The sequence below is a fragment of the Haliotis cracherodii genome, unplaced genomic scaffold (genome assembly GCF_022045235.1).
Source record: "Haliotis cracherodii isolate W230 unplaced genomic scaffold, xgHalCrac1.p SCAF_11, whole genome shotgun sequence".
In the NCBI taxonomy this organism is placed as follows: Eukaryota; Metazoa; Mollusca; class Gastropoda; order Lepetellida; family Haliotidae; genus Haliotis; species Haliotis cracherodii.
In genome coordinates this window covers 3,774,341-3,798,818 of record NW_027266266.1, presented here as the reverse complement: position 1 = coordinate 3,798,818, position 24,478 = coordinate 3,774,341, and the positions used below count along the sequence as shown (strand labels likewise).

Genomic DNA, 24,478 nt, shown 5'->3' with positions numbered 1-24,478 from the left:
ATTACGCGGATGGTCAGGCTCGCTGATCTGGTCGATGCATGTCATCGTATCCCAATTACGTGGATAGATGCTCGTGATGTCAATCACTGGATTGTCTGGTCCATACTCGATTATTTACAAACCGCCGTCATATAGCTGGAAGATTGCTGAGTGCGGCGCAACAAACAAAAAAACGTCAAGGAAACCAAGCGGTAGTTGTGCCGCCATTTTGGAAGAGTGCGCAAACGCTTTGTTGTAGACCCCGGGTTGAGCGATGAATTTGCTTTCTCTTAGCGATTCGTGGCTTGCAACGCGCCCCGTGTTCTTGAAATGACGTAAACACTGACGGACTACTTCCACATTCCTGGGGAAACCCCTGGGAATTCCCTAGCACGAAAACATGCATAAGCGTTCTTTCTGATCATGTAGAACCTTTATTCTTGGTCTCAGCGTTTCAGTATACATTGAGAAATGTCAGAGACCGTGACTGCATGATTGTTCACGAATATCCTCGCTGCGGCCTATCCTAATGAACAAACGAAGAAATGCACATCTAAACTATCGTGGTATCGACTCGATTCGTGTCTAGGCTGACACTGACCGTCTCAAGCAATCTATGAATTTACCTTAGTGTCTGTTTGACGCATCTTTATTCACCTTTAAATGATCGACCAGTTGATCAATGATGAGTAACACATGTAACCGCCACAGGTTCATTAACAACTTCGGAAATCTCGCCCGTCACGTTTATCCGTTTATCGTGTCGGCCATTTTGACGTCTTGTACTTGATGTAAATGTATTACGACGCGCTGTCATTGTGACTGACTTACTGAGGTAGTTCTTTACAGACCTTTATCATCTAATGAGGATATGATTTGAACACATGTGCAGCGTAATATGTTTCTGAAGAGCAAGTTGTGCATCCATACGCTCATGTCACCTCTCTTTTTGAGGAACCTTTTTACTCCGCGATATAGCTGGTTGTTGTATGGCTGTCAGTGTAAACATGAAGTCACACGACGTCGTACTAAATAAAATTGTGTTTAGATCTTGGCCTACATCCTTTGAGGCAGGAAATTGTGATAAAAAATTATAAGAATTGACTTTCACTTTGTGTGAGTTCATTGGAGTATGAACCTTCATAGAGTCGCAAGCTCTGACGTTCATACAGTTTGGCCCTGACTCTATAAAGGTTCATACTCCAATGAACTCACACAAAGTGAAGGTCAATTCTTGTCTTGTGAGTTGAGTTGCTGCGGTCATCGATTGCGCATAACCTTCTGCCAGTTATATATCATCTCCACACGCAATGTCAATAAATAAGCCCAGCGATGTTGAGAGTTTTGAATATTTGTTTACTAAATATAGCCTGCAGCGACGTATGTTATAGCAAGCGCTAGTTTATGAAAGCATTTTTATTTTCACTGTATTTTTATACTTCGATTTCAACTAAAAGGATTATAAATGGGAAGTTATATACATATATTATTTTTTCGTTTCATTGATTTGCATTGTCATGCACAGGAATGCAGTTTATAAGGTATATTAGATCTTTCCTGACGTTGCACACTACCAAATGTCGCCGGTCTGAAAACTATCCGTTTAGTGGCTGTAAGATTCGGAGTACAGCATAACAACTTCTCGTAGAGGAGGGTCTCTGCCGTAGGTCACATGTCACTAACATTTTTTTGACGAGAATCCACAATGATCAATGTGAGTTTTTTTTAATACAGCCACTAAAAAAGCTATATATTTAGCTCTCAGCAATATTTTATCTGATTTTGTAGCTGAAGCTGAACAGAATGTCCAATGGTCGGTCCCTGAGCGTTAGCTCGTCACGCGGAAGACCCGGGTTCGTCTGAAATAACCAAGCTTGCCGTGTATACACAAGAATAGGTTTTCCCATAGATTTCCCTGGTAACGTTATATTTTTTCAAAATAATCAGGCATGCAACAGCAATCCATGTAGCGACAGCCTGGCTTGAAGCTGCAATAAAATCACAAAGTTTGTCTAGCTGAGCCAGCTCCATTTCGGACGACCGGGCGCTGAACCAACCAGCCCAGTTGGTGCACCAAAAGTCACCTGACTGAAAGTATATTTGGTTCTATTCAGCAGGAGTTATCACGTTAAAAAAGACAGCACTGATATTTGAAAATCCCGATTGCGTGAGATATTGAACACGATCAGCGAGTGAGTAGGTTTACATGACTTATAGGAATGTTTCCGAAATATAACAGGAAATATTACATGAAGAACCGTTTGAATTAAACAGGACATAGTACACAGGAAGAACAGTTCGAATTAAACAAGTTGCCGGGCGTCTATAGTTGAATACTAGTTCAATCATCTGTGATCACCTCACCTGATAATTTTAAAAAAATATTATTTTGCTTCGAAGTTTTAATAGTTATTGCAATGCTTCGTTTTGTGTTTAATTCTCTTTACACAACGAAGAAATAAAAACGGTTTCTATGCAAAATGATATTCGTCCGAATTTGTTATCTGCAGTATAACATACGTGCGATGATGTCGAACAGTTGGAGTGACGAGAAGGCTTTCTTTCCACGTCTGCCCACTGGGTCGCTTCACGTCTGCTGCATAGGACTCGCATCATTCTCCAGGCAGGGGGCACGGAGTTGCGTCTTTTGGGCACGCCAGAAACTTATGATTATGGGTTCGAATCCCGGTTCACCCCTATCATGTTTCTAGGTTTGTCAACACCATACCCGTGCTCGTGGGTTTCACCGAAGTGGTAAACCTCTGAGACCTGCATCACATCCTCCCACATTAAGCTGACACGCCGTGATATAACTGGAATAATGTTAAAAGCGGCTTTAAACCCAACTCACTCACCCATTCTCCAGGCACAGGCGGGAGTTGTGTTCCCACCAATGGGTGCCTTGAGTGCCAGGCTGCAGTGAAAAATCACAAATGTATAAATATGCGAGTATATATAGTTTAATGGCAGGGCTACTTGCATTAATTTCATGACGCAGTTTAGGCCAGGGGTCGACACTGACATTAATTTGGTGGCTCATACATTTAATGGTTTACAGCATGGGCGGATACAGAGGGGTGCGGGGGTGCGGGAGTTATCTGAATCGGTGTTCCTGTCATCGGCGTTGAACGAGACATTATCAGGTACTCGCCTTGTGCTGGGTGCCACGGACATCGTTCTGGGCAGGACTATAAGCGTGGACATTTTCAACATCGACAGTCTCTTCTCTTCAACACGTTCATTTACGTCTCATTTGTTAGACGAATAATCGGGCGGTGGGGTAGCTGAGTGGTCAAAGCGTTCGCTCGTCACACCGAAGACCCGGGTTCGATTCCCGATATGGGTACAATTTGTGAAGCCCAATTCTGGTGTCCCCCGCCGTGATATTGATGGAATATTGCTAAACGCGGGGTAAAACCATACTCACTCACTTTGATGAAAAATCAATTATTCATTAGGCCGGACAAATGAGTTGAACTAAAGATTCTAGAAATATTATACTGTATATTGGTCTGACATTAGAATAACTATTACCGGATCATGAAGGGGGACTCTGAAGAGAGACCCTTGACCCAGAGAATACATCTTCCCGAGGCGAGGGGGTTAAAGGGGAAGTGTACACGCGAAAAAATACTTAAGTTTCTTTCTCATTTTAAACCAAACGAAATTTTAGAATTAGGAGGTCGTGAGCTTTAAATAACATGCATAATCATTATGATTAAGCCTGTTGAAGCAAAAAAGCCAAAAAATACATTGTTGCAACATGTTGTTCATTATTTTTATTTAGACCTTATACTTATATTTATTTTGTGATAGTGAGATATAGAAGCCTGTGTAATTGTGAGTCCTGGGACTCGGTAATGAATTTTGGGGGTCCCGGGAATATATTCGAGTACCAGCTTAGTGGCCACTGTACCAACAGCAACAAAATATGCTAATTATGTGTGAGGCCTTTTGCTTCTTTCGGAAAAGGATTTTCGGAAACGGAATTTAATGAGTAAAGAAATCTGACATGGAATGTGCGAACAGTGATACACAAATATCATACAAATCAAACTTATAGTTTCAATTTAATCATCCCAGCATCCGCATCCCTGTGTGTCCAACTGATATTATTTGCGTCCATTCATAATTGTTATGAGTACAGGGCGTAATATTTTGCCCCCGGTAACACCCTGGTGTCTCTTCAAATTTGGATACCAAAATTCTGACCCGATTCTTAACATCGTTGCCATGTAAACCATAAAGAACATGTCATTATTTACTTTTACATAATTAAGATTTTTTATTACTTATTTTGTAATGCATCATCATGACCTCAGAGTTTTGGCATATAGTATATAGCATGCAGTATAGGTTTCTCTGGAATATACATGTTGTTTTGTTGTATTGAAACTTCTGTTAATAGGTTTGTCATTTTCGTGGTAATATTGTTTTTTAATAGTTTTATTATTTTGAAAATATTCCAGAAAAAAACAGGGGAGCTACAGAACGTTGTGCACGTCGCAGTATATTTGCATATATCATTAGAAAAACTGATTATTAATTCTAGCTCCATTCCGTAACTCCAGCTTGTTTCCCCTTTTCGCTATATCTTCTGAGTGTGTTCGGTTTTACGCCGCTTTTAGCAATATTCCAGCATTAACAAGGCGCCCGACAGCAGAAATGGGCTTCACATATCATACCCATGTAGGTTTGTTTGTTTCTTTCGTTTTTAACGCTGTACTCAGCAATATTCCGGTCGACAACTGGTTGCATGCAAGCAACACATCTTGGTCTCATCTTCTGGCGACAATCCCTGCACATCTGAGGCGACGACGTACGGTTTGTGAAGATATTCGTCGAAGGCCAGGGATGCTTCTTGCAGTCACTGTTGCTGGCTGGAATCGATTTCGTAGGTGTGTTGTTCGAATCCAGTTGTCTTGTCGATTACTGGTTACGCGTGGCACGCCACTCCGAGGATGGTCTCTGATGCATTCGTCTCTTGCCAACGTTGCCATAATCACCAAATTGTGTTTCTGTGGACGTAAATTGTCTTGCAACATCACGTTGACTCGATCCTGCTTCAAGCTTACCAATGGCTCGCAGACGCTCATTTTCGGACAGGCGTGGCATTTCGTTATGTTGAATAATTGCGTAATTTTGATATTTTTTCTGATTGGTTGTTGTCAGCACGATGCTAAACAATGCAATTGGAATCCCATGTTTTTATACCCATTCTTGGGTAGTGAAATGCATGGGGCTTGCATAAAAGTCAACTTCTGCACGGAATGCATGCTTTTCTGTTGCAGTTGCGTTTTTGTGACTTGATTCCATACATGTACGACAATATTGGAAACCAAACTTTACTTGTTTGAAAATGACACTAAAATATTGGTGTCACTGGAACTTTTGTTGGTGAGTATAGTAGCAAACGCAGGACGAATATGTAGTTTCTGGGGGACATCGCACCTAGGAAATAGCTGTTGCGGTTCATCTCCCTGTGTAATTGTTGTACTTGCGAATTGATTATGCCTTTCATTTCGGGAACGAACGTTATACGCCTTAGCAATTCCTCTACCGATTTTGTATTTCCTTCATGATGTCTATCAAACAAACAGAACGTTACCTTTGAGGGTGGCAAGTCAGTGTCGGAGTCCAAAGCATTGACTGGAACTGCTGTTAGCCATTCTTTCATGTGAGGAATACTCTTAGAAAATATCCCTTCATTAGCTTCCTGTATGTTCTCAGCAGTTGCTTCGGCCAAGCGTCCCTCGTTGGGAGAGAACGAGCAGTTGCTTCGGCCAAGCGTCCCTCGTTGGGAGAGAACATGTTCTTCCGCTGCTTGTTTCCATGGCGTGACATCATAGGGGCTAGTCACTTATGATGACTGGCGGTTGTCTTGACATAGATCGATGTGGTCTCTCGCGCTTTCAGGCCTCAGTTTGTTTGTTGTTTAACTCCGTACTCAACAATATTCCAGCTATATGACGGCGGTCTGTAAATAATCGAGTCTGGACCAGACAATCAAATGATGAACGTCAATAGCATCGATCCACGCAATTGGGATCGATTACATGCATCAACAAAGTCAGTAAGCCTGACCACCCGATCCCTTTAGTCGCCTTTTACGACAAGCATAGTCGCCTTTTACGGCAAGCATAGTCTTCTTTCCTGTACACAGACCACACTTTGTGACTTAAATGGTATCATATCATCTGTGACCTTTACATCTACGGGTGCTCCCCAAGGTCGTGTGCTCTCTCCTGTTTAATTTATTTTACACACAAATAATTGTGTCAGTAGTTTTAACAATTGTTTAACCGTTATGTTTGCAGGTGACACAGCCAGCATCTGTGTCATCTGCAAACTTAACGGTTATACAATTGTTATAATTTTCTTACTCTAAACGTTAAAAATGCAAAGGCAATGATCATAGATTTCTTTGTTGACGAAAATATTGATTTGATTGAACGATATAAGTATCTTGGCACTATTATTGTTTCGAGACTCACTTGGAATGCCAACGCGGAGCATATTTATAAAAAGGATCAAAGACGATTGTATTTCTCTCGGTGTCTTGGGTATTTTAAACTTGACAATACAAAACTCACACTGTTTCACAGAATATTTATTCAAAACATTTTAGTTTTTAATTTTTACTGCTGATATGTGAGACTGTCTGTTGAAATTAATCTAAGAGACATACATTTATAAATTCCTAAAGCAAGATTTTTGGTACGCAATTTCAAAACAACGGCGACATTTTATGAGTAGCGAATTGTCAAATAACGGCTGTCATATACATCATTATGTGTATCAGTTTCTACTTCCTGGCCGCCGACTGCGCATGCCGATGCTGATAACAAACAAGGTCCATAAATCACTCATACCAGCCAGGATTCGTCTTTTAAAAGGTTGTCTGTTTTATACTTTTTAACAGTTCGCTTTTATATTTATGATTTTAAATACCATGCCTTGTCGTTACTGTGATAGTGTTCAATTTTCTACATGTTTTACCTGTGGTTAGATTAGTATCTTATTTTCTTAAGTTCATATTTTAATATGTCATATTTCATATTTTAGTTTTTCGTGCTCATCAACTGTGCATTATGAATTTTCCTTGAGATAATAAAGTCTTGTCTTTTCGTAGCAAAAAAAACTATGGGGATCATGAATATTTTGGGGCATATTTATTTGTAGTGAGGACTGTGAACACACTTTCATAAAAATATCCCCAAACATATTCATGGGGCCTGAACGGTTTTTGTTCAGTATAGTTTTCAACGGTTGCATTGGCTGCGGCATCGACTATCAAGTTACTCAGCCGTCGTGGTTGGCAACCAACATGACGTCATAATGCCACAGTGTCAATTGAAGAAGTGCACCTCGGAAATACATTTAGTCTTAAGATGTTTATTCAATGAAGACACCATAGCTCAGCTCAGAATAGTTCATGTTATTTCAAATATAAAAAAGTAACATACATGTAAAATTACATCAATATAGTATTTTACAACATTAACACATACGCAAAATCATTGATAATTGTTATTATCGATATGTCCCATTTACATCGAACTATGTCCAAATATATACATATATATATATCTGTTCTGAAGAAACCCTGAGTTCCGCAAACATTGAACCGTAAACCTTCGTGACCTTCCGTTCCATACCGGAATTTGACGAATGATAGCGGAAGCTTGAATACGCTTGTGGTAGCAATGTTCGTCATATCCATAATAGCATTAACACAATAAATAGTATATGTGTTAAACCATCTTGTTTTATTTCAAGCTGACTTCGATATACTTGTTGGCTACGAGGGGAACGCGGGTGGCCCACTGTGCAGAGTTGTGTCCTTTAGACACCCGTGATCGTGGGTTCGAATCCAGGATACGCACTGATTGTGTTTTACGAAAGTGGCCTAAGACCTACATCACAAAATAATAATGATAATAATGATGATGATGACAATAGCAGATATATTTATCTATATATTCTCTGTGCACTTCTGTGAAGTGTCACCAGTAGTGGGTTATGAATCGTAGGTTCTTGATTGAAAGAGTCATTTCACTTGATAGCTTCATTGTAAGAAAAAGTTATTTTGTCAAACAAAGATTTCACAGCTGGGAGTAACTGATCACGTGACCCTTAGTGAACGAGTGGTTTGATACAAGGGAAGCAACTCAGAAAGGTAGGTCGGGTACTTGAGACAATTGCCGACCTTGACCCTGGGAGATATTGGCCCCCCGTGTGACGCCCGAAGGACCGGTATGATATCATCGTATGTTCTGGTGATGGTTCTCAAGCGGTGTACTGAAGTACTTGAGGACGACGAACTTTATCTGGTTTGATGTTTGCAAGGAGGCACTTGCAATAATCGATACTGACATCACACGAGAGAGAAGTAGTTTTGTCGCGCCTCAGAGACTTCGGTATCCATAACGTTTTCGATGAGCCTTCGGGCTTCCCACTTACATCAAGCTGACATGCTGACATATGATATGACTGATAAACATTGCAATCCAACTCACTCACTCACTCACTCACTCACTCACGCACTCTTATGTTTATGTACGATAAACCCAACTTCCAAAGTTCAAAGCAAAACCACGTCGCCTCGTCTCTGCGTCATCTTCCGTCGGCTTTCGAGATTTCACGGAAACAGTCGATCAATGGCGGAAGGAAACCAGCACCGCCAGGCCGCTCGTGACGATGGTGAAGATTGATGTTCCAAGGTGCAAAGAGGGTTGTCCGTTATAGCCACTTTCTAAATTTCAAACAAATTTATACCCATTAGAAGCAATTAGTGTTTTAATGAAAAATATTCAAACTTGATGGTTCATTTATTTGATAGGTAAGGACTATTTTATGTCTACTATATAGAAATGGAATGCATCTGCGAATATAATATAAGGATGTGCAAATACTTGAAATGTTATTTATATTATAATATACACGTAAAGGATCATGAATATTATTGGGGATATTTTTATGAAACTGTGTGCTCAGTCTTCTCTGGAAAAAAGCTGTCCCCAAATATTCATGATCCTTAACCTTTTTCGATCAGTATATGTACAATTTTACTTACCATCGCTTCTGCAGTAGCCGCATGACTGTGCACAGTTTTCGCGCATGTAATTGACAAACATGTCAGTGCAGTAACCTCGACCTTGCCAGAAGTCACAGTTGGTGTTCATATCTTCACACGTTGCCACTGAATAAAAAGAGGGGATGTTTCATATTATGTTTACACTTAACTCATCCTACAACATAAATACAAACAAACCGAACCAACCAACTGTAGGCCATCGTCCTCAGCTTAGAACATATTTGGACCGCCTCCGTGCTCAAGTGGTAGAGCGTCCGCCCGGAGAGCGGAAGGTCCGGGGTTCGATCCCGGCCGCGTCATACCAAAAGACGTTAAAAGATGGTACATGTTGTTACCCTGTCTGGTGCTCGGCATTAAGGGGCTAAAACAAGGACTGGTCGGCTCAGAGTCAGTATACTGTGTTTGAGTGGGGTATTCATGTTAAACTGCGGCATGGTATCTCAGTGATCTAGCACTATAAATCGGCATCAGTCCGGACTAGTACAAGCAGCCACACACACACACACACACACACACGTACATGCACGTCGCTATATAAGTGCAATAATCTTGGACGCGACGTTAAACCCCATTTCACCTCACCACCCATAGAACATATTTACTTATGTTTGCTCATTTTCGGATTTTGTTTGTTTGTAGTTTAACTCCGCTCTCAGCAATATCCCAGCTATATGACGACGGTCTGTAAATTATCGAGCCTGGACCAGACAATGCAGGTATTGACATCAGGAGCACCGATCTACGCAATTCGGATACGATGACATGCACCCCCCTCCGACCTCTTCAGTCGCCTCGTACGACAAGCATAGTCGCTATTTACAGCAAGCATATGCATGGGTTGCTAAAGACCTATTCACCCCGGATCTTCACGGGTCTAATGTGTAGGCAATCGTCTTTATAGCCTATATGGTAGTTACGCTAATGTCTAAAATACAGGTTTCAGATGAAACTATATTGTCCGACTGACATTCTCTCGTAAACTATTAATGTGTACATTCCAGGAAAACTTGACCTTCTTGTGGCGAACAAGTACATTTGCATTTGGTGGAAGTTTTTTAAATAGATTTGTAATAACTTACTCATGACACTCACCTTTGTCACAGACGCCGCAGACCTTCTGACAGTACACCGTCATGTAGCTGGGATTTCGCTGACACTCACCTTTGACACAGACGCTGCAGACCTTCTGACAGTACACCGTCATGTAGCTGGGATTTCGCTGACACTCACCTTTGTCACAGACGCCGCAGACCTTCTGACAGTACACCGTCATGTAGCTGGGATTTCGCTGACACTCACCTTTGTCACAGACGCCGCAGGCCTTCTGACAGTACACCGTCATGTAGCTGGGATTTCGCTGACACTCACCTTTGTCACAGACGCCGCAGGCCATCTGACAGTACACCGTCATGTAGCTGGGATTTCGCTGACACTCACCTTTGTCACAGACGCCGCAGGCCTTCTGACAGTACACCGTCATGTAGCTGGGATTTTGCTGACACTCACCTTTGTCACAGACGTTGCAGGCCTTCTGACAGTACACCGTCATGTAGCTGGGATTTCGCTGACACTCCCCACGGCCGGCCCAGGCCTCACAGTTGGCGTTCATGTTCACGCACGTCCCCGTCACTGAAACAAAACACAGTATATGATGTTTGTTCATTTGTTTATTATTTGTTGTTTAACGCCGCAATAATCAAGCTATAGGGCCGCGGTTTGTAATAATTGAGTCTGAACCAGACAATTCAATGATTGATATCATGAGCACCGATCTACCGAATTGGGATACGATGACATGCCTCAACCGAATCAGCGAGCCTGACCACCCCTTAGCCTCTTACGACAAGCATAGTCGCCTTTAACGGCAAGCATGGGTTGCTGAAGACCTATTCTACTAGTGCAGTACATGATGATATCTCGGCAGATGCACGCTTTTGACGCTGGTTGTCCTCGTACGTGGGTCTGCTAGATTTGGCGTCCGTGTGTCGTCGCCTGGGTTCCCAGTCGTTCTGACATGACCCATAATTGGATGTCCTCTGACCTTTGTATAGCGGAAGCAGGAACTAAGATATGACTGTATTGAGATTGCCTGTTGACCAGCAAAGTGTCATATTTGGTCCATTCCTCTGAACCCACCTGGTGCTTGCGTGACACTGCCGCCGTCTCCACCGTCTCCACCGTCTCCGCCGTTGCCGATGCTGCCGCCGTCACAAAGTTGAACAGGGCTGTTACCAGTGCCACGGCACCAACACTTGCAGTCTTTGCCAACAAACCCCTCGCGACTGCTAGGACAGTCAGCGTCCGTGATGCCCGTGCAAGACTCTGAAAAAAGGAAGATGACCTTAAGATGCGAATTGTGCATGTGGCGGGTGCTACCGGTGGAACATTATTGAATTTCAGTGATCCGTTTATTTCATTTTAATCAGTGTTTTTCCTCTTGAATCAATGGAATATGTTTCTGTAGGTGATGGAGACTGGCTGTTCTCTGGAACTACATCCTAACAATTGCTACATTTAATGTGTTTTGGGGGGGCACAGAATATCTTTGTGTCACTTATTCGAACGTACGTATGTTTCTCTGGAAGGGGGAGCCAAACGACTTAGAGTGAGTGAGTGAGTCATCGTGCCCTCAACATTCCTTTCAGGGCATTAATTCAACAATTATCTGTACGACCTGTGGCCAAATTACTATTTTCTTGAACAAAATTATTTTTAGGTTTGGATTTAGTCAGGCATGCACTTCATGATGCGTAAGGATATACAGTCAGACCCTGTCAATCTGGAAAAAACGTCTCGTGGACAGTTACTGTTATAACTGTATATTATACAAACACAGAACGATATAAACAGCCCGGGATGTATACAGTATAAAATTAGATGTGACCAAATAATTACAAACGTTATCAAAATTTCATAATTCCTTGGCTGAAAACAGTCCTGGATAAATTTACAAACTTAAGGTCCAATCATATGACTATCATACCGTATATACGGAACAGCCATGTCTTGTTTGTTTCAGTTTAGCCACCAGCAAACAAGGGTGTATACTTTCTTTTGCCCTGCGGTTTGTTTCTCCCTAGCGATGTGTCGTTAATCCCCCAATTTGCATATTTTATTGGGGAGAGTCCGGTTTCAAAGGGTGTCATTGTATTTCGACAATTAGTTCACTGTATATTGCTGTTTATACCATACATTGCCCTAACAATATGCACTAGGTGGCTTCCCACATTTCCTGTATCGTATAGTTGACACAGGACGTATTGGTGTGAATGACGCATGCACCGCATATTGTGTTGCACTGGCTGAAGTTCACAGGACGTACTGTTGTGAATGACGCATGCACTATTCATCGTGTTGCATTGGCCGAGGTCCAAGCTATGTACCTGAGCAACTGTACATTTTGTTGGCGAGTTTGATATCTCGGAAACTGTGGCCGCGTCGGTTGCCGATCCTGTTCTGAAATTGCGGATCAAGGGTCTCAATGGTACGCCGACCATTCACGGTGAACGCCTGAAACATTGAAGGAGAGTGAGTGAGTGAGTGGACGGGTGAGTGAGTGAGTGAGTGAGTGAGTGAGTGTGTGAGTGAGTGAGTGAGTGATCGAGTGAGTGAGGTCATCGTGTCCGGCATTCACCAATGCCCATGATATGGACCACAGGTGTTTTGCCCGGATTCGAACACGCAAGAGCCAACTATATAGATATGCTATGGCTGACTGTGACAAAATATCCGTCAGGTAAAACGTCACTGATCATCCACGAGCACACCATTGCATTCATTCCGTAATCACCACACTACCCAACTACCCCAACACAGGCCTCGGAATTACATTCGATTAACTGTAATGAGGGTATGACTTGATCTACCCCGTGGGACTTCCAAGATGGGCTTGTACGTGTCATTGTACGGCGTGTTCATAATATCAACCCCTGTCTGGTGCACGACTCGATTTGTACAGACCGCCGTGATATAGCTGGAATCTTGCTGAGAGAGGCGTAAAACAGCATGCAACAGAAAAATGACGTGCCATTCCGTGGGTACGTCTTACCGTGCTGCCGTAGTGCATGATGCTGCTGAAGTCGTAAGGGACGCCGAAGTCGTCAATGACTGATGTGGAGTATTTTTGGAAGTTGAAGAACACATTTGGGGGAATGTTCTCCCGCAGAATCCGCACAAAGCGGTCCCGGTCTGGCCTCGTCTGTTCGTGGTGGAACCCGACGGCGTGTCCGATCTCATGAATAATTGTACCCTTCTGGAAGAGAGAAATAACTACCTTAAACTACGGTTATAACGAACTCGAAGGGACCACTAACAAAAGTTCGTAATAACCGTAGTTCGTTTTCAGCATATATACAGCATACATACAAATGGCCGGGACTAAAGTTCGTTATATCGGTCAGTTCGTTATAAGCGTGTTCGCTATAAACATAGTTTACTGTACTTTTGTTGGACTCTTCTTGGCCCAATCGTGCAAAGTTTATTGCACGTGTCACTTAACAGTATTTAGCACGGGTGTTGTTCGGAATTGTATGGAAACCAATATGAAATTATATCCAAATTATTTATTTTCTTCCATTAAAGAAAACCCGGTTAATCTGGACACTGCCGATCCAAGTGAAATCGTTCGGATCATGAAAGCACGCTCCAGACCAACATCCAACATGTATATAAAAATGTAGAGGGCCCCGTAAGTTCATGTTTGGGGGATTTCCATACCAACGGGTTTACAATGTAACAAGACTGTGATATGAAAATTTGGTTTCAATGGGTACAAACAGCAGGGCGGACGTCGGCGTTCATACATTTGATAAGTGAGTGGGGTTTTAATTTACAGGATAATTCTGTTATACAAAGCCAATTGGCTTCAGGTTGCGTCGTTTGTTGTTTAACGCCGCACTCAGGTTTATTCCAGCTATATGACGGCGGTCTTTAAATAATTGTGTCTGGATAAGACAATGCAGTGATTGACATCATGAGCATCAATCTACGGAATTGGGATACAATGACATGCATCAACCAAGTCAGCGAGCCTGACAACCCTATCCCGTTAGTCGCCTCTTACGACAAGCATAGTTGCCTTTTACAGAGTGCTAAAGATCTATTCTACCCCGAATCTTCACGGGTCAATTGGCGTCAAGAGGTCAAACACGTATAAGTTACTTTTTCAATATTATAATGTGAACACCGTTTATGTTTTAAACTTTACGTTACGTTTTTCGTGTTGTATTTTTCGAAAAATGAGCTTTAACACAACGAACCTGTCTGCAACCTCTCGCGAGAGTGATGGCCTGAGAACCACGCCCAAGCATTCCCACAAACGAGGAACAACTGAAATGAAGACCACATATACGTTATAATGAAGGACAACTGTAATCTCGTGAAGGACAACTGTGATCTCGTGAATGACAACTGTGATCTCGTGAAGGACAACTGTGATCTCGTGAAGGACAACTGTGATCTCGTGAATGACAACTGTGATCTCGTGAAGGACAACTGTGATCTCGTGAAGGACAACTGTGATCTCGTGAAGGACAACTGTGATCTCGTGAAGGACAACTGTGATCTCGTGTCGTGAAGGACAACTGTAATCTCGTGAAGGACAACTGTGATCTCGTGTCGTGAAGGACAACTGTAATCTCGTGAAGGACAACTGTAATCTCGTGAAGGACAACTGTGATCTCGTGAAGGACAACTGTAATCTCGTGAAGGACAACTGTGATCTCGTAAAGGTCAACTGTGATCTCGGAAAAGGCTACTGTGATCCCGTAAAGATTAACTGATCTCGTGAAAGACAACTGTGCTCTCGTAACGAATAAATGGGATCCCGACGTCTGTGATACATTTCCTAAAAGAACATCTTTTGGACCTCGTCTACGATAACTGACATCATTTCTAGGACAACTCTACCATTCACCCCGCAATTGTTGCATAATCCACGACAACTTATTATGCCATATCTATCGGCAACTGTGGCACATTCACCGATGAGTATTGTATATTCGGCGAGAAACATGACATTCACCGACAAATGTAACATTCACCGTCAACTGTGACATTCACCGACAACTGTAACATTCACCGTCAACTGTGACATTCACCGTCAACTGTGACATTCACCGACAACTGTAACATTCACCGTCAACTGTGACATTCACCGTCAACTGTAACATTCACCGTCAACTGTAACATTCACTGTCAACTGTGACATTCACCGACAAAGGTGACATTCACCGTCAACTGTAACATTCACCGTCAACTGTGACATTCACCGACAAAGGTGACGTTCATCGTCAACTGTAACATTCACCGTCAACTGTAACATTCACCATCAACTGTAACATTCACCGTCAACTGTAACTTTCACCGACAACTGTGACATTCACCGTCAACTGTAACATTCACCGACAACCATAACATTCACCGTCAACTGTGACATTCACCGTCAACTGTAACATTCACCGTCAACTGTAACATTCACCGTCAACTGTGACATTCACCGACAAAGGTGACATTCACCGTCAACTGTAACATTCACCGTCAACTGTGACATTCACCGACAAAGGTGACATTCACCGTCAACTGTAACATTCACCGTCAACTGTGACATTCACCGACAAAGGTGACGTTCATCGTCAACCGTAACATTCACCGTCAACTGTAACATTCACCATCAACTGTAACATTCACCGTCAACTGTAACTTTCACCGACAACTGTGACATTCACCGTCAACTGTAACATTCACTGTCAACTGTAACATTCACCATCAACTGTGACATTCACCGACAACTGTAACATTCACCGTCAACTGTAACATTCACCGTCAACTGTAACATTCACCGACAACTAACATTCACCGACAACTGTGATATATTACCTGAATCCTAACACCTACAACTTGGGTCCACATTGGAAAAGTCTAAGAGCTGACAACGCCATCTTTAAAGCCGCATATCGCATCAACTGAGTTACTTACCCGCCGCCATCTTGAAATCTGACTCGGTTCCCAGTGCTGCTTGTACGAAACGTGATGCACGTGTACATCTCCCAGTCATCAATCGCGTTCCGGATCTGTTGTTGCTCCCTGGTATCTGACAACAAACAACACATTTCATGGTTTTCGTAACGACACAAGTATAGCAAGCACAACTGAAACTACCCGCTGACTAGGTGATTTGTCCTAACTTGTCACAGACTCTTTATAAACTAGTTTCAGGCCGGTCAACTGTCATGGCACGATTGGTTCTAGGTATTTAAACACCCTCTTTGTTTGTCTGGCAACTCAGTGTAAACCAACCGCCATCATGACACAGACACAAGGTTTCAGACACAGTTACAGAGTCTGAAACTAAAAAATAGGCCCCAAAGGTGGACACTGTACCTTTTCGGGTCGACCTGTGAAGATCCGGGTCAGATTAGGTCTTCAGCAACCCATGCTTGCCGTCGTAAGAAACGACTAACAAGATTGGTCAGGCTCGCTGACTTGGTTGATGCATGTCATTGTACCCCAATTCCGTAGATCGATGTCCATGATATCAATCACTGGAATGTCTGGCCCAGACTTGATTATTTACAGACCGCCATTATACAGCTGGAATATATCGCTGAGTGTGGCGTTAAACAACAAACAAACAAACAATCAAAGTATTCGTCAGGTCAAGGGTCATTTCCAGTACGAAACACCTGTTGCTGTTTTTCATTTAGTTGTGTGTGAGTGAGTTGGGTTCAACGCCGCCTTTCGCAATACTCCAGTTATATCACGGCGTGTCACTTGATGTGGGAGGAAAACCCGAAGCGATGCAGGTCTCAGACGTTTACCAGTTTGGTGAAACCGCATCTTCCCGAGGCAAGAGCGTCCACTAGCCTTGTTTCCACTAGAAACTAGGCTTTGATACAGGATCGTGGACATGCTTGCCTCGGGAAGATGGTGAATCCCACGACCCTAGGTATGGTGCTGACAAACCTAGAAACATAATCAGGGCGAACAGAAATTCGAACCCACGATCATAGGTTTCTGGCACATCTAAGGGATGCAACTCTGCACAGCGAATTACGGCGCCTTAGAAGACTGGGTCACTCATGTGTCATATTATGAGTGTCAGGTATATTACGCCCACTTGTTCTTGAATGAAATTCTGCTTAATTGCGAACACACAGTACTATATCATAGATAATGGCAGCATAAACGCTCACTAAATGTATTCGGCGCAATCTCGTATGGGATTGCCTTCGATGTCCAGCGCAGTCGCGCGTTCCGAACGGCTTTCCGCTTCTCTCGGCTGTTTCCGCTGGTTTTGTTTCTGACACACAGAGAGTAGCAATAGTCAGAACAAACAGCTATAAATAAATTTCCCCTAGTATTTGCAAGCATAGTCTCAGTTTTAACGTAGACACCAGGCGGTGGAATGATTTTATATAATTTCCTTAACACTGATATTAATTGTCATATTTTATAAGAAACGGATTCAAATGTTAAAATAATCTACTTTATGTTATTGCCCCTACAATCCCCATAATCCTTATGACTCAACAACAACAATAACAATAATCATAACCTTAATCATAATAACCATCAAATTATTCCTTCTCGCAAGTAAACCCGGAATACATAACACCATGCATCACACGAGCGTAATTCTATGACCCCGAAACACTTCACAATAGTAACAACAAAAAATGTAAAAAAAAGTTTTTACATTTGCTCGAATGAATTAAATATGAATTGTTTTAATCAATAACATAATAAATCGCATGCCCTTACAGTTTGATTAGGTCCCGCCACTGTTCTAACGTGAACTTCATGTCCAGTTCCACTTGCACCACGCCGTTGGCCTCATCCATGAACTCGAACTGCGCACCTGCAAAGACGTGGGAGGGAGTGATCGTGAGAGCCATACATCACCGGGGCACGAGTGGCCCAGTCGTTGAAGGCGTCGCAATTCTCTCTACAGAGTTGCCTCCCTTTGGCATGCCAGAATACTAAGATCGTGGGTTCGAATCCCGGTTCGCCCCGACTTATATGATGAACTCATGGAAGATTGAGCCGTGCCTCATAAGAATGCATTGGTGATTGAGTGGGGCCGACACTGCTTTGAACAGTATTTCAGTTGTTTAAGGCGTGTCGAACGAGCAAGGATGTGGTGCTAACAAACCAGAATATACAATCTAGGATTCGAACACAGGGCCATACGTTTCTGGCACGCCTAGGGACAAGATTCTTCACAGCAGATTCCGATGGGCATAGATGAATGGACCCCCTGAGCCCTGATACCTCCCGTGTTGGGTCGATCCAAACTTAAGTAGAGTAAACTAAATTCTGAAAGCCCTACATGTGCTTAAATGTCCACCTGAAATCATTTGTGGTGGCATTAGGTATATATTATCTACTTATTTAAATATACAGTAAACTACGTTTATACCGAACACGCTTTGAACGAACTGACGGATATTGCGAACTTATTTTTTTGTCCCGACCTTTTGCTGTACATATGCCGTATTCCTTTATAACGAACTACGGTTATAACGAACTAAGATTAGTTGTCCCTTTGAGTTCGTTTTAACCGTAGTTTACTGTATATACTGTATATACAGTAAACTTCACCAAATCGGAAACCTTGCATTACGGACAGGTATTGTTTGATCAATGCATACAGAGTCTGAGTGGTATAGCAAAGTAGTCCTCATTAATTATTCAGAACTCGGGACCATGTTAATAGGAAAACTATAGATAAGCGGTAGATTTAGACACTATGATGTTGACAGGGTGAGAGTAGGGTAATCATTCGGGTCTACCAACTGGACAAAGATTTTGGACTCTATAATACTATAACAGCGACATTTCGGTACAGATCCTATCACAGTTTAATAAAGAAGTTCTTATCCATAATGTATTTTGTCTATTTTGTCAGCCGTCAACTTCCAAGCATCTTCCCGAGGCAAGGGAAATAACTGACTGTAAAAGTCCGGACTAGGCTTGAATTACATTTTAGCTGGACTAACGAGTCTATGCATAGTCCAATCAAAATCGCGTAACGAACAAGACATCCGGTTCATAAACAACATGGCTTTCACTGTGGAGATTTCGGTCGACTGAACGATTTGCCAACTGGGGGTCGATAGATATTTGGAATTCTGTTCATGTTTTTGATCAAGGTGTTCACGTAGTTTGATGCGCTTCGCGAGGTAAGACCCGCTTTATTACAATAAAGATCTTGATTATTGATCAGATCGTCTTCAATGGGCGCCGTCATTTTGTTTGAAGCAATTTCAATAGATATGAGAAGCGGAATCTGATCAGTTAACAAGAGGTACATAGAAGGGACATTGTGAAATTTGATTTCTTACTTGAATTAGCTGCGTTTTGAATAATCTGATCCATGGTCAAGGATGACACGCTGCTCAGAATCTGGAAGAGACAATGGTCAGAATGTAAACACAAAAAAGTATTCAGGTTGTCATCTATCTGACAACGCTGGACAACGCTGAACACAGATTCGGGTGTGTGTGTGTGAGGGGGGGGGGGGGGGGGGGGTCATCTATCACTCCACCCTCCCCTTTATGACAAAAGACCAGTGTAGATTGGGGATAGAATAGATTTCAACAACCCATGCTTGTCGTAAAAGGCGACTATGCTTGTCGTAAGAGGCGTTTAACGGGATCGGGTGGTCAGAATCGCTGACTTGGTTGATGCATGTCATCGTATCCCAATTGTGTGGATCGATGCTCATGGTGTCAATCACTGGATTGTCTGGCCCAGACTCGAATATTTACAGACCGCCGTCATATAGCTGGAATATTGCTGAGTGCGGCGTTAAGCAACAAATATACAAACAAACAAACTTTATGACAAAAAACATAGAACCATAATTGTATCGCAGCGTATATTGCTATTTACAAAATTATTAGTGTAAGTACTGTGATATACAGAGGAAATTTCATGTGTCGAGTGAAGTATCACGTTTATCTCATCGAGTTACGGGGGAACGAAAATATCTTCTTTCCCTCGCCAGTTGTTACGAGTCATTAAAACAACAAGTACCCTCTTCAAAAAAAGAAACCTATTTTAGTATGACGCGGCCGCGGATAGAACCCCGGACCTTCCTCACTCCGGGCTTGTATGACAAAATTTCCTTCAAAGTGTTATGTTCACTGCAGTGAAATATCACTTTTCTGAAAATGTATTCTACATATAAACAATTTCTACATTAGTGAAACTAATCTCACCTGTATAAATGAAATGACGGCGAGAAAAGAGGCAAACTTTGTAGACGCCATGCTGAATATCATCATCACAAATCTGGTCTGGTAAGAATCGTTGTCCCTGGTGTTATATATAATACTGCTAGCCGTCTTGTTTCCTGTCTCCTGTCCGGTTAACTGAAGTGCACTGTGTCATCTGAACATATCGTGCCCCCTGACCAACCTTTGGGTGACAATTCACTTCCTTATTGGTCACGTGTACGGACATACTTCCAAATATGGAATTTATTAAACACTGTGTGAATACACGACACCATTAAACTTTCATGACGACATGTTAGTTTTGAGAACAGCGACAAACGTGTCAGTGACTAGGCACAATTAGGTGATGATTTTGCTTCAAAGAGTAAATCTGTAACCTAAACGAGAGCAGTCGTGCCCTCAACAACTTGGATGGTGTGGTTACTTCATCACGATAACGCACGAGGTGACCCTCGGGAAAATGACATGCATGATTTAAGTGAAATGAGACGAGGAAGAACGGTTGGCTGTAAAAAGGTGTAAATGAATAAAATCAAACTGTTTATACTTGGCCAAAAGACCCTCAGCCGCAGAGGTCAACATGCATAGGTCTGAGAATTGATGTCCCGACTTTCATCGATAAAATCTTCACCATCCAAGGTTAGATACTGTGAAAGGCGTCAGTAACGCCTCTTTCAGATCCCGGTTTTAGATATCTTCAAAGTGAAAAAGTGAGTGATTGTGTGAGAGAGTGAGTGAGCACCCCATCCCCCCACCCCCCTATTTTAATTCGAAAAAAATCTTTATTTCTGTATAAATTACCACCAAAGACAATAAATAGATCTTAATTATGCAACACCCCCCCCCCCCCCCCCCACCCCCCCCACCCCCCTCCCCCCCCCCCCTTTAAAAAAAGCTGTACCCGCCCATGGGTTTTAAGCTGCTTTTAGCAATATTCCAGCAATATCACGGCTGTGGACACCAGAAATTGACATCACACATTATACCCATGTGGGGAATCGAACCGGGCCTTCTCTTTTCCCACCATCTCCCGGGTCACAGGAACTCGTTATGGTCAGTAACTAAAATATATACCCCCTATATAAAAACACTTATATGTATATATATATATATATGTATATATAGGGGTATATATATTTAGTTGCTGGCAATATTCTGCTTATATATAGGGACAAACGGGATCGGGTGGTCAGGCTCGCCGACTTGGTTGATGCATGTCATCGTATCCCAATTGTGTGGATCGATACTCATGATGTTAATCACTGGATTGTCTGGTCCAGACTCGATTATTTACAGACCGCTGTCATATAGCTGTAATATTGCTCAGTGCGGCGTTAAACAACAAACAAACATAAAGCTTTGGTATTTCCTGAGTTTCCTGGTCAATAAATACATTTGCAGTTTATTTAACACGTTAAAGGACCTTCTCACACAGTAGTGTTACATTAGGTTTATAATATTATTTCAATAATGATAAAAAAAATTCACCCTATTTGTCCAGTTCACCGATCATCAATTCTGACTCAATCGCCTTTAGACAAAGGAGACGCCATATTTGTATGTGACCGCCTCCGTGGTCTAGTGGTAGAGCGTCCGCCCCGGCCGCGTTACCCTCTCTGGCGCTCGGCATAAAGGGGCTAAAACAAGGACTGGTCGGCTCGGAGTCAGTATACGGTGTCTGAGTGGGGTATTCATGTTAAACTGCGGCATGGTATCTCAGTGAGCTAGCACTATAAATCGGCATCAGTCCGGACTAGTACAACACACACACGTACATGCACGTCGCTATATAAGTGCAATAAAGTTGGACGCGACGTTAAACCCCATTTCACCTCACCTTACCATATTTGTATGTAAACGAGGTAACCCTTCAGGAAAATGATATACACAAAGACATGTCCCATGTTGCTTGCTTCTCGAGTCGTGTAAATGAATAAATATTGGATTGATTCTGATTAAATGTTCAGTAGTGAAAACATCCCGATATTCTTTATAATACATCCGCGTGGATAATGCTGTGAAACATGACACAAACATGCTGAACAAACAATAACAAAATGCCATGAAAAGAGGTTTCCTCATAACAAGCGTTTATCAAAGGTAAGCATGTATGATCAGTGTTCACAAATAGGAGCTAAACCTGCTGTGTTTTGAAACTTGATGTTGTCCCAATGTAGAGTAGATATCGCTATAGTGCTCGGTTCCAAATTAAAAAAAAACACAGTTAGTTTATCTCTATGTCTACCTTGACTGCAAGATTGCTTTGAAAACGGTGCTCTCTTACGCACTCAGCAATATTACAGCAATATGACAGCAATCTGTAAATAATCGAGTCTGGACCAGACAATCTAGTGATTGATATCATGAGCATCCTAGAACGTCATAGCCTATCGTCGCCAAGAACATACGGTATAGCCTGTATAAGACACTAAGCTGTCTATGAATTTAACCGGGCGTGTATTAGAGGTCTGGCTTGTATTAGAGGCCCAGCGTGTAATAGAGGAAATATCCATACGTTTTACAATTCCTATGAGGTGATTGATTGGCAGCCATTTTTTATGAATCGACATATACGCTTTCGATGTATTCATACGCACGTTTTTTGTGTGAAAAGGCTTAATATATTTAATAGAAGTTTCCAAGCAAAAATGAAACCTGTATTTTACCAATCAAAATCAAGCAATCTTCAATGTTTCGGTAGAATATACGGGGGCGTGTTCCTGCCATCCCACCCATAAGAAACCTTTTGGCACAAACGCACACGTTTCTCGCCCTAAGCGCTATGTCCCTTACATGCAACCATCCAGGTCAGAAAAGAAGAAAATCAGACAGATTTATGCTGATATCTGTCCGTAGTGTTTCCCCGTATTCCCTACTGACATACAGTGAGCGTGTAAGGTCTTACGCTGCATTTAGCACTATTCTAGCAATCAGAAATGGGGTTCACACATTGTTCCCATGTGAGCCATCGAACCCGGGCCTACGGTGTGACGAGCGAACGCTTTAAACACTAGGCTACTCCACCACGCCACCGACCCATACTATATACAGATATACCATATACATGTATAGATATAATAAAGTTGGCATCGAGCCGAATGGCCGCCCATTCATGTTGGCAAAAGAGAGAAAATTCAATTTTGTCAGTTATCGCCTTTCTCGGAAATCCATCGGTCCACTGTTGGAGTCATTGCCCTTTATGAAAGGGAAGATACTCTAGCCTATGTAACATCACGCTTATTTGGAGTTTCTCTGGTCTGACAGGTAAGACTTCCGGGACATATTGCGGCCAAATCCAACTGTTCATAACGATGGAAAAGATCGTAGCTGCAGGGGCCATACGCGGGCTGATTTCCCGATCTTGCTCGCTAAAAGGCCTTTATATAGTCTACCAACAAAAAGTAACGGAACTGATGAGAAAATATTGGAGGTGTGATGACGATAAATGTCTGTTAAATTATTTCGGGCGTGTGGACCAATATCTGATGTGTCAACCATGTTGGCCGACACACGCGACACCTTCATGGCATACTGTTCAGTGACTTGTGTATAATTGCCCTTGGTATTGCCCGCCACTCCGCCTGAAGAGCTACTTCTGGGCCACGTTGGCGGGTGCTGGGTTTCTGGAGTACACCCTATGCCCGAGAAAATCCCACAGATGCTCTATTGGGGACATGTCAAGGGACCAGTCCAAAGTCCATATTCTCCAGGGAATAATCCACGAAGACCTGGGTACGATGTGGTTTGGAATTGTCATCCTGCAATTCAAAATTCTTAACGATACTTTCAGTGAATGGACGCAACATTTTGTACCCACACCGCTGGTGAAATGTCCATTCACAATAACTAAATCAGGTCGCCTGTCGTTTGTGATACCGTCCCATACCATGACACTACCGCCCCAAAACCGATCTTGCTCGCGGCTACGTCGCCAACAATGTTTTCTGCCATCTGTGAATCGGAGGCAAAACTTTGTATCGTCTGTAAACATGGTCTAAAATGATTCACGCACCGCCCGTACATTCAATCTTTGCCCACCCGCGAAGATCAGGGTCAGAAAAGGTCTTCAGGAACCGATGTTTGCCGTAAAAAGCGACCACGCTTGTCGTAAGAGGCGACTAATGGGATCGAGTGGTCAGACTCGTTGACTTGGTTGATGCAC

At 42.5% G+C, this 24,478-nt stretch overlaps 1 protein-coding gene and 1 pseudogene across 1 annotated transcript; both read right to left on the bottom strand.

Moving 5' to 3' along the window:
• Nucleotides 1-5,344: 5,344 nt before the first annotated feature.
• LOC139456028 (uncharacterized) lies at nucleotides 5,345-7,696 on the bottom strand (annotated as a pseudogene).
• Nucleotides 7,349-20,451, bottom strand: LOC139455246 (zinc metalloproteinase nas-13-like). The gene is made up of 12 exons (XM_071236797.1): nucleotides 20,299-20,451; nucleotides 19,420-19,480; nucleotides 17,837-17,933; nucleotides 17,269-17,375; nucleotides 16,052-16,166; nucleotides 14,335-14,404; nucleotides 13,125-13,328; nucleotides 12,460-12,586; nucleotides 11,213-11,398; nucleotides 10,583-10,705; nucleotides 9,056-9,181; nucleotides 7,349-8,734 (listed from the first exon to the last, which is right to left on the bottom strand). The coding sequence occupies exons 1-12, from the start codon at nucleotides 20,362-20,364 to the stop codon at nucleotides 8,637-8,639; spliced, it is 1,380 nt and encodes a 459-aa protein (XP_071092898.1). The 5' UTR covers nucleotides 20,365-20,451; the 3' UTR covers nucleotides 7,349-8,636.
• Nucleotides 20,452-24,478: the final 4,027 nt, after the last annotated feature.

What these genes read in the sequence shown, in the direction of transcription:
- LOC139455246 (XM_071236797.1), bottom strand. Translation starts at nt 20,364, where the DNA reads ATGATGATATTCAGCATGGCGTCTACAAAGTTTGCCTCTTTTCTCGCC. An exon ending in TCAAAACGCAGCTAATTCAA is followed by an intron (nt 17,934 to 19,419) that starts GTAAGAAATCAA and finishes ACGTCTTTGCAG; the next exon opens with GTGCGCAGTTCGAGTTCATG. An exon ending in TCATGCACTACGGCAGCACG is followed by an intron (nt 12,587 to 13,124) that starts GTAAGACGTACC and finishes TCAATGTTTCAG; the next exon opens with GCGTTCACCGTGAATGGTCG.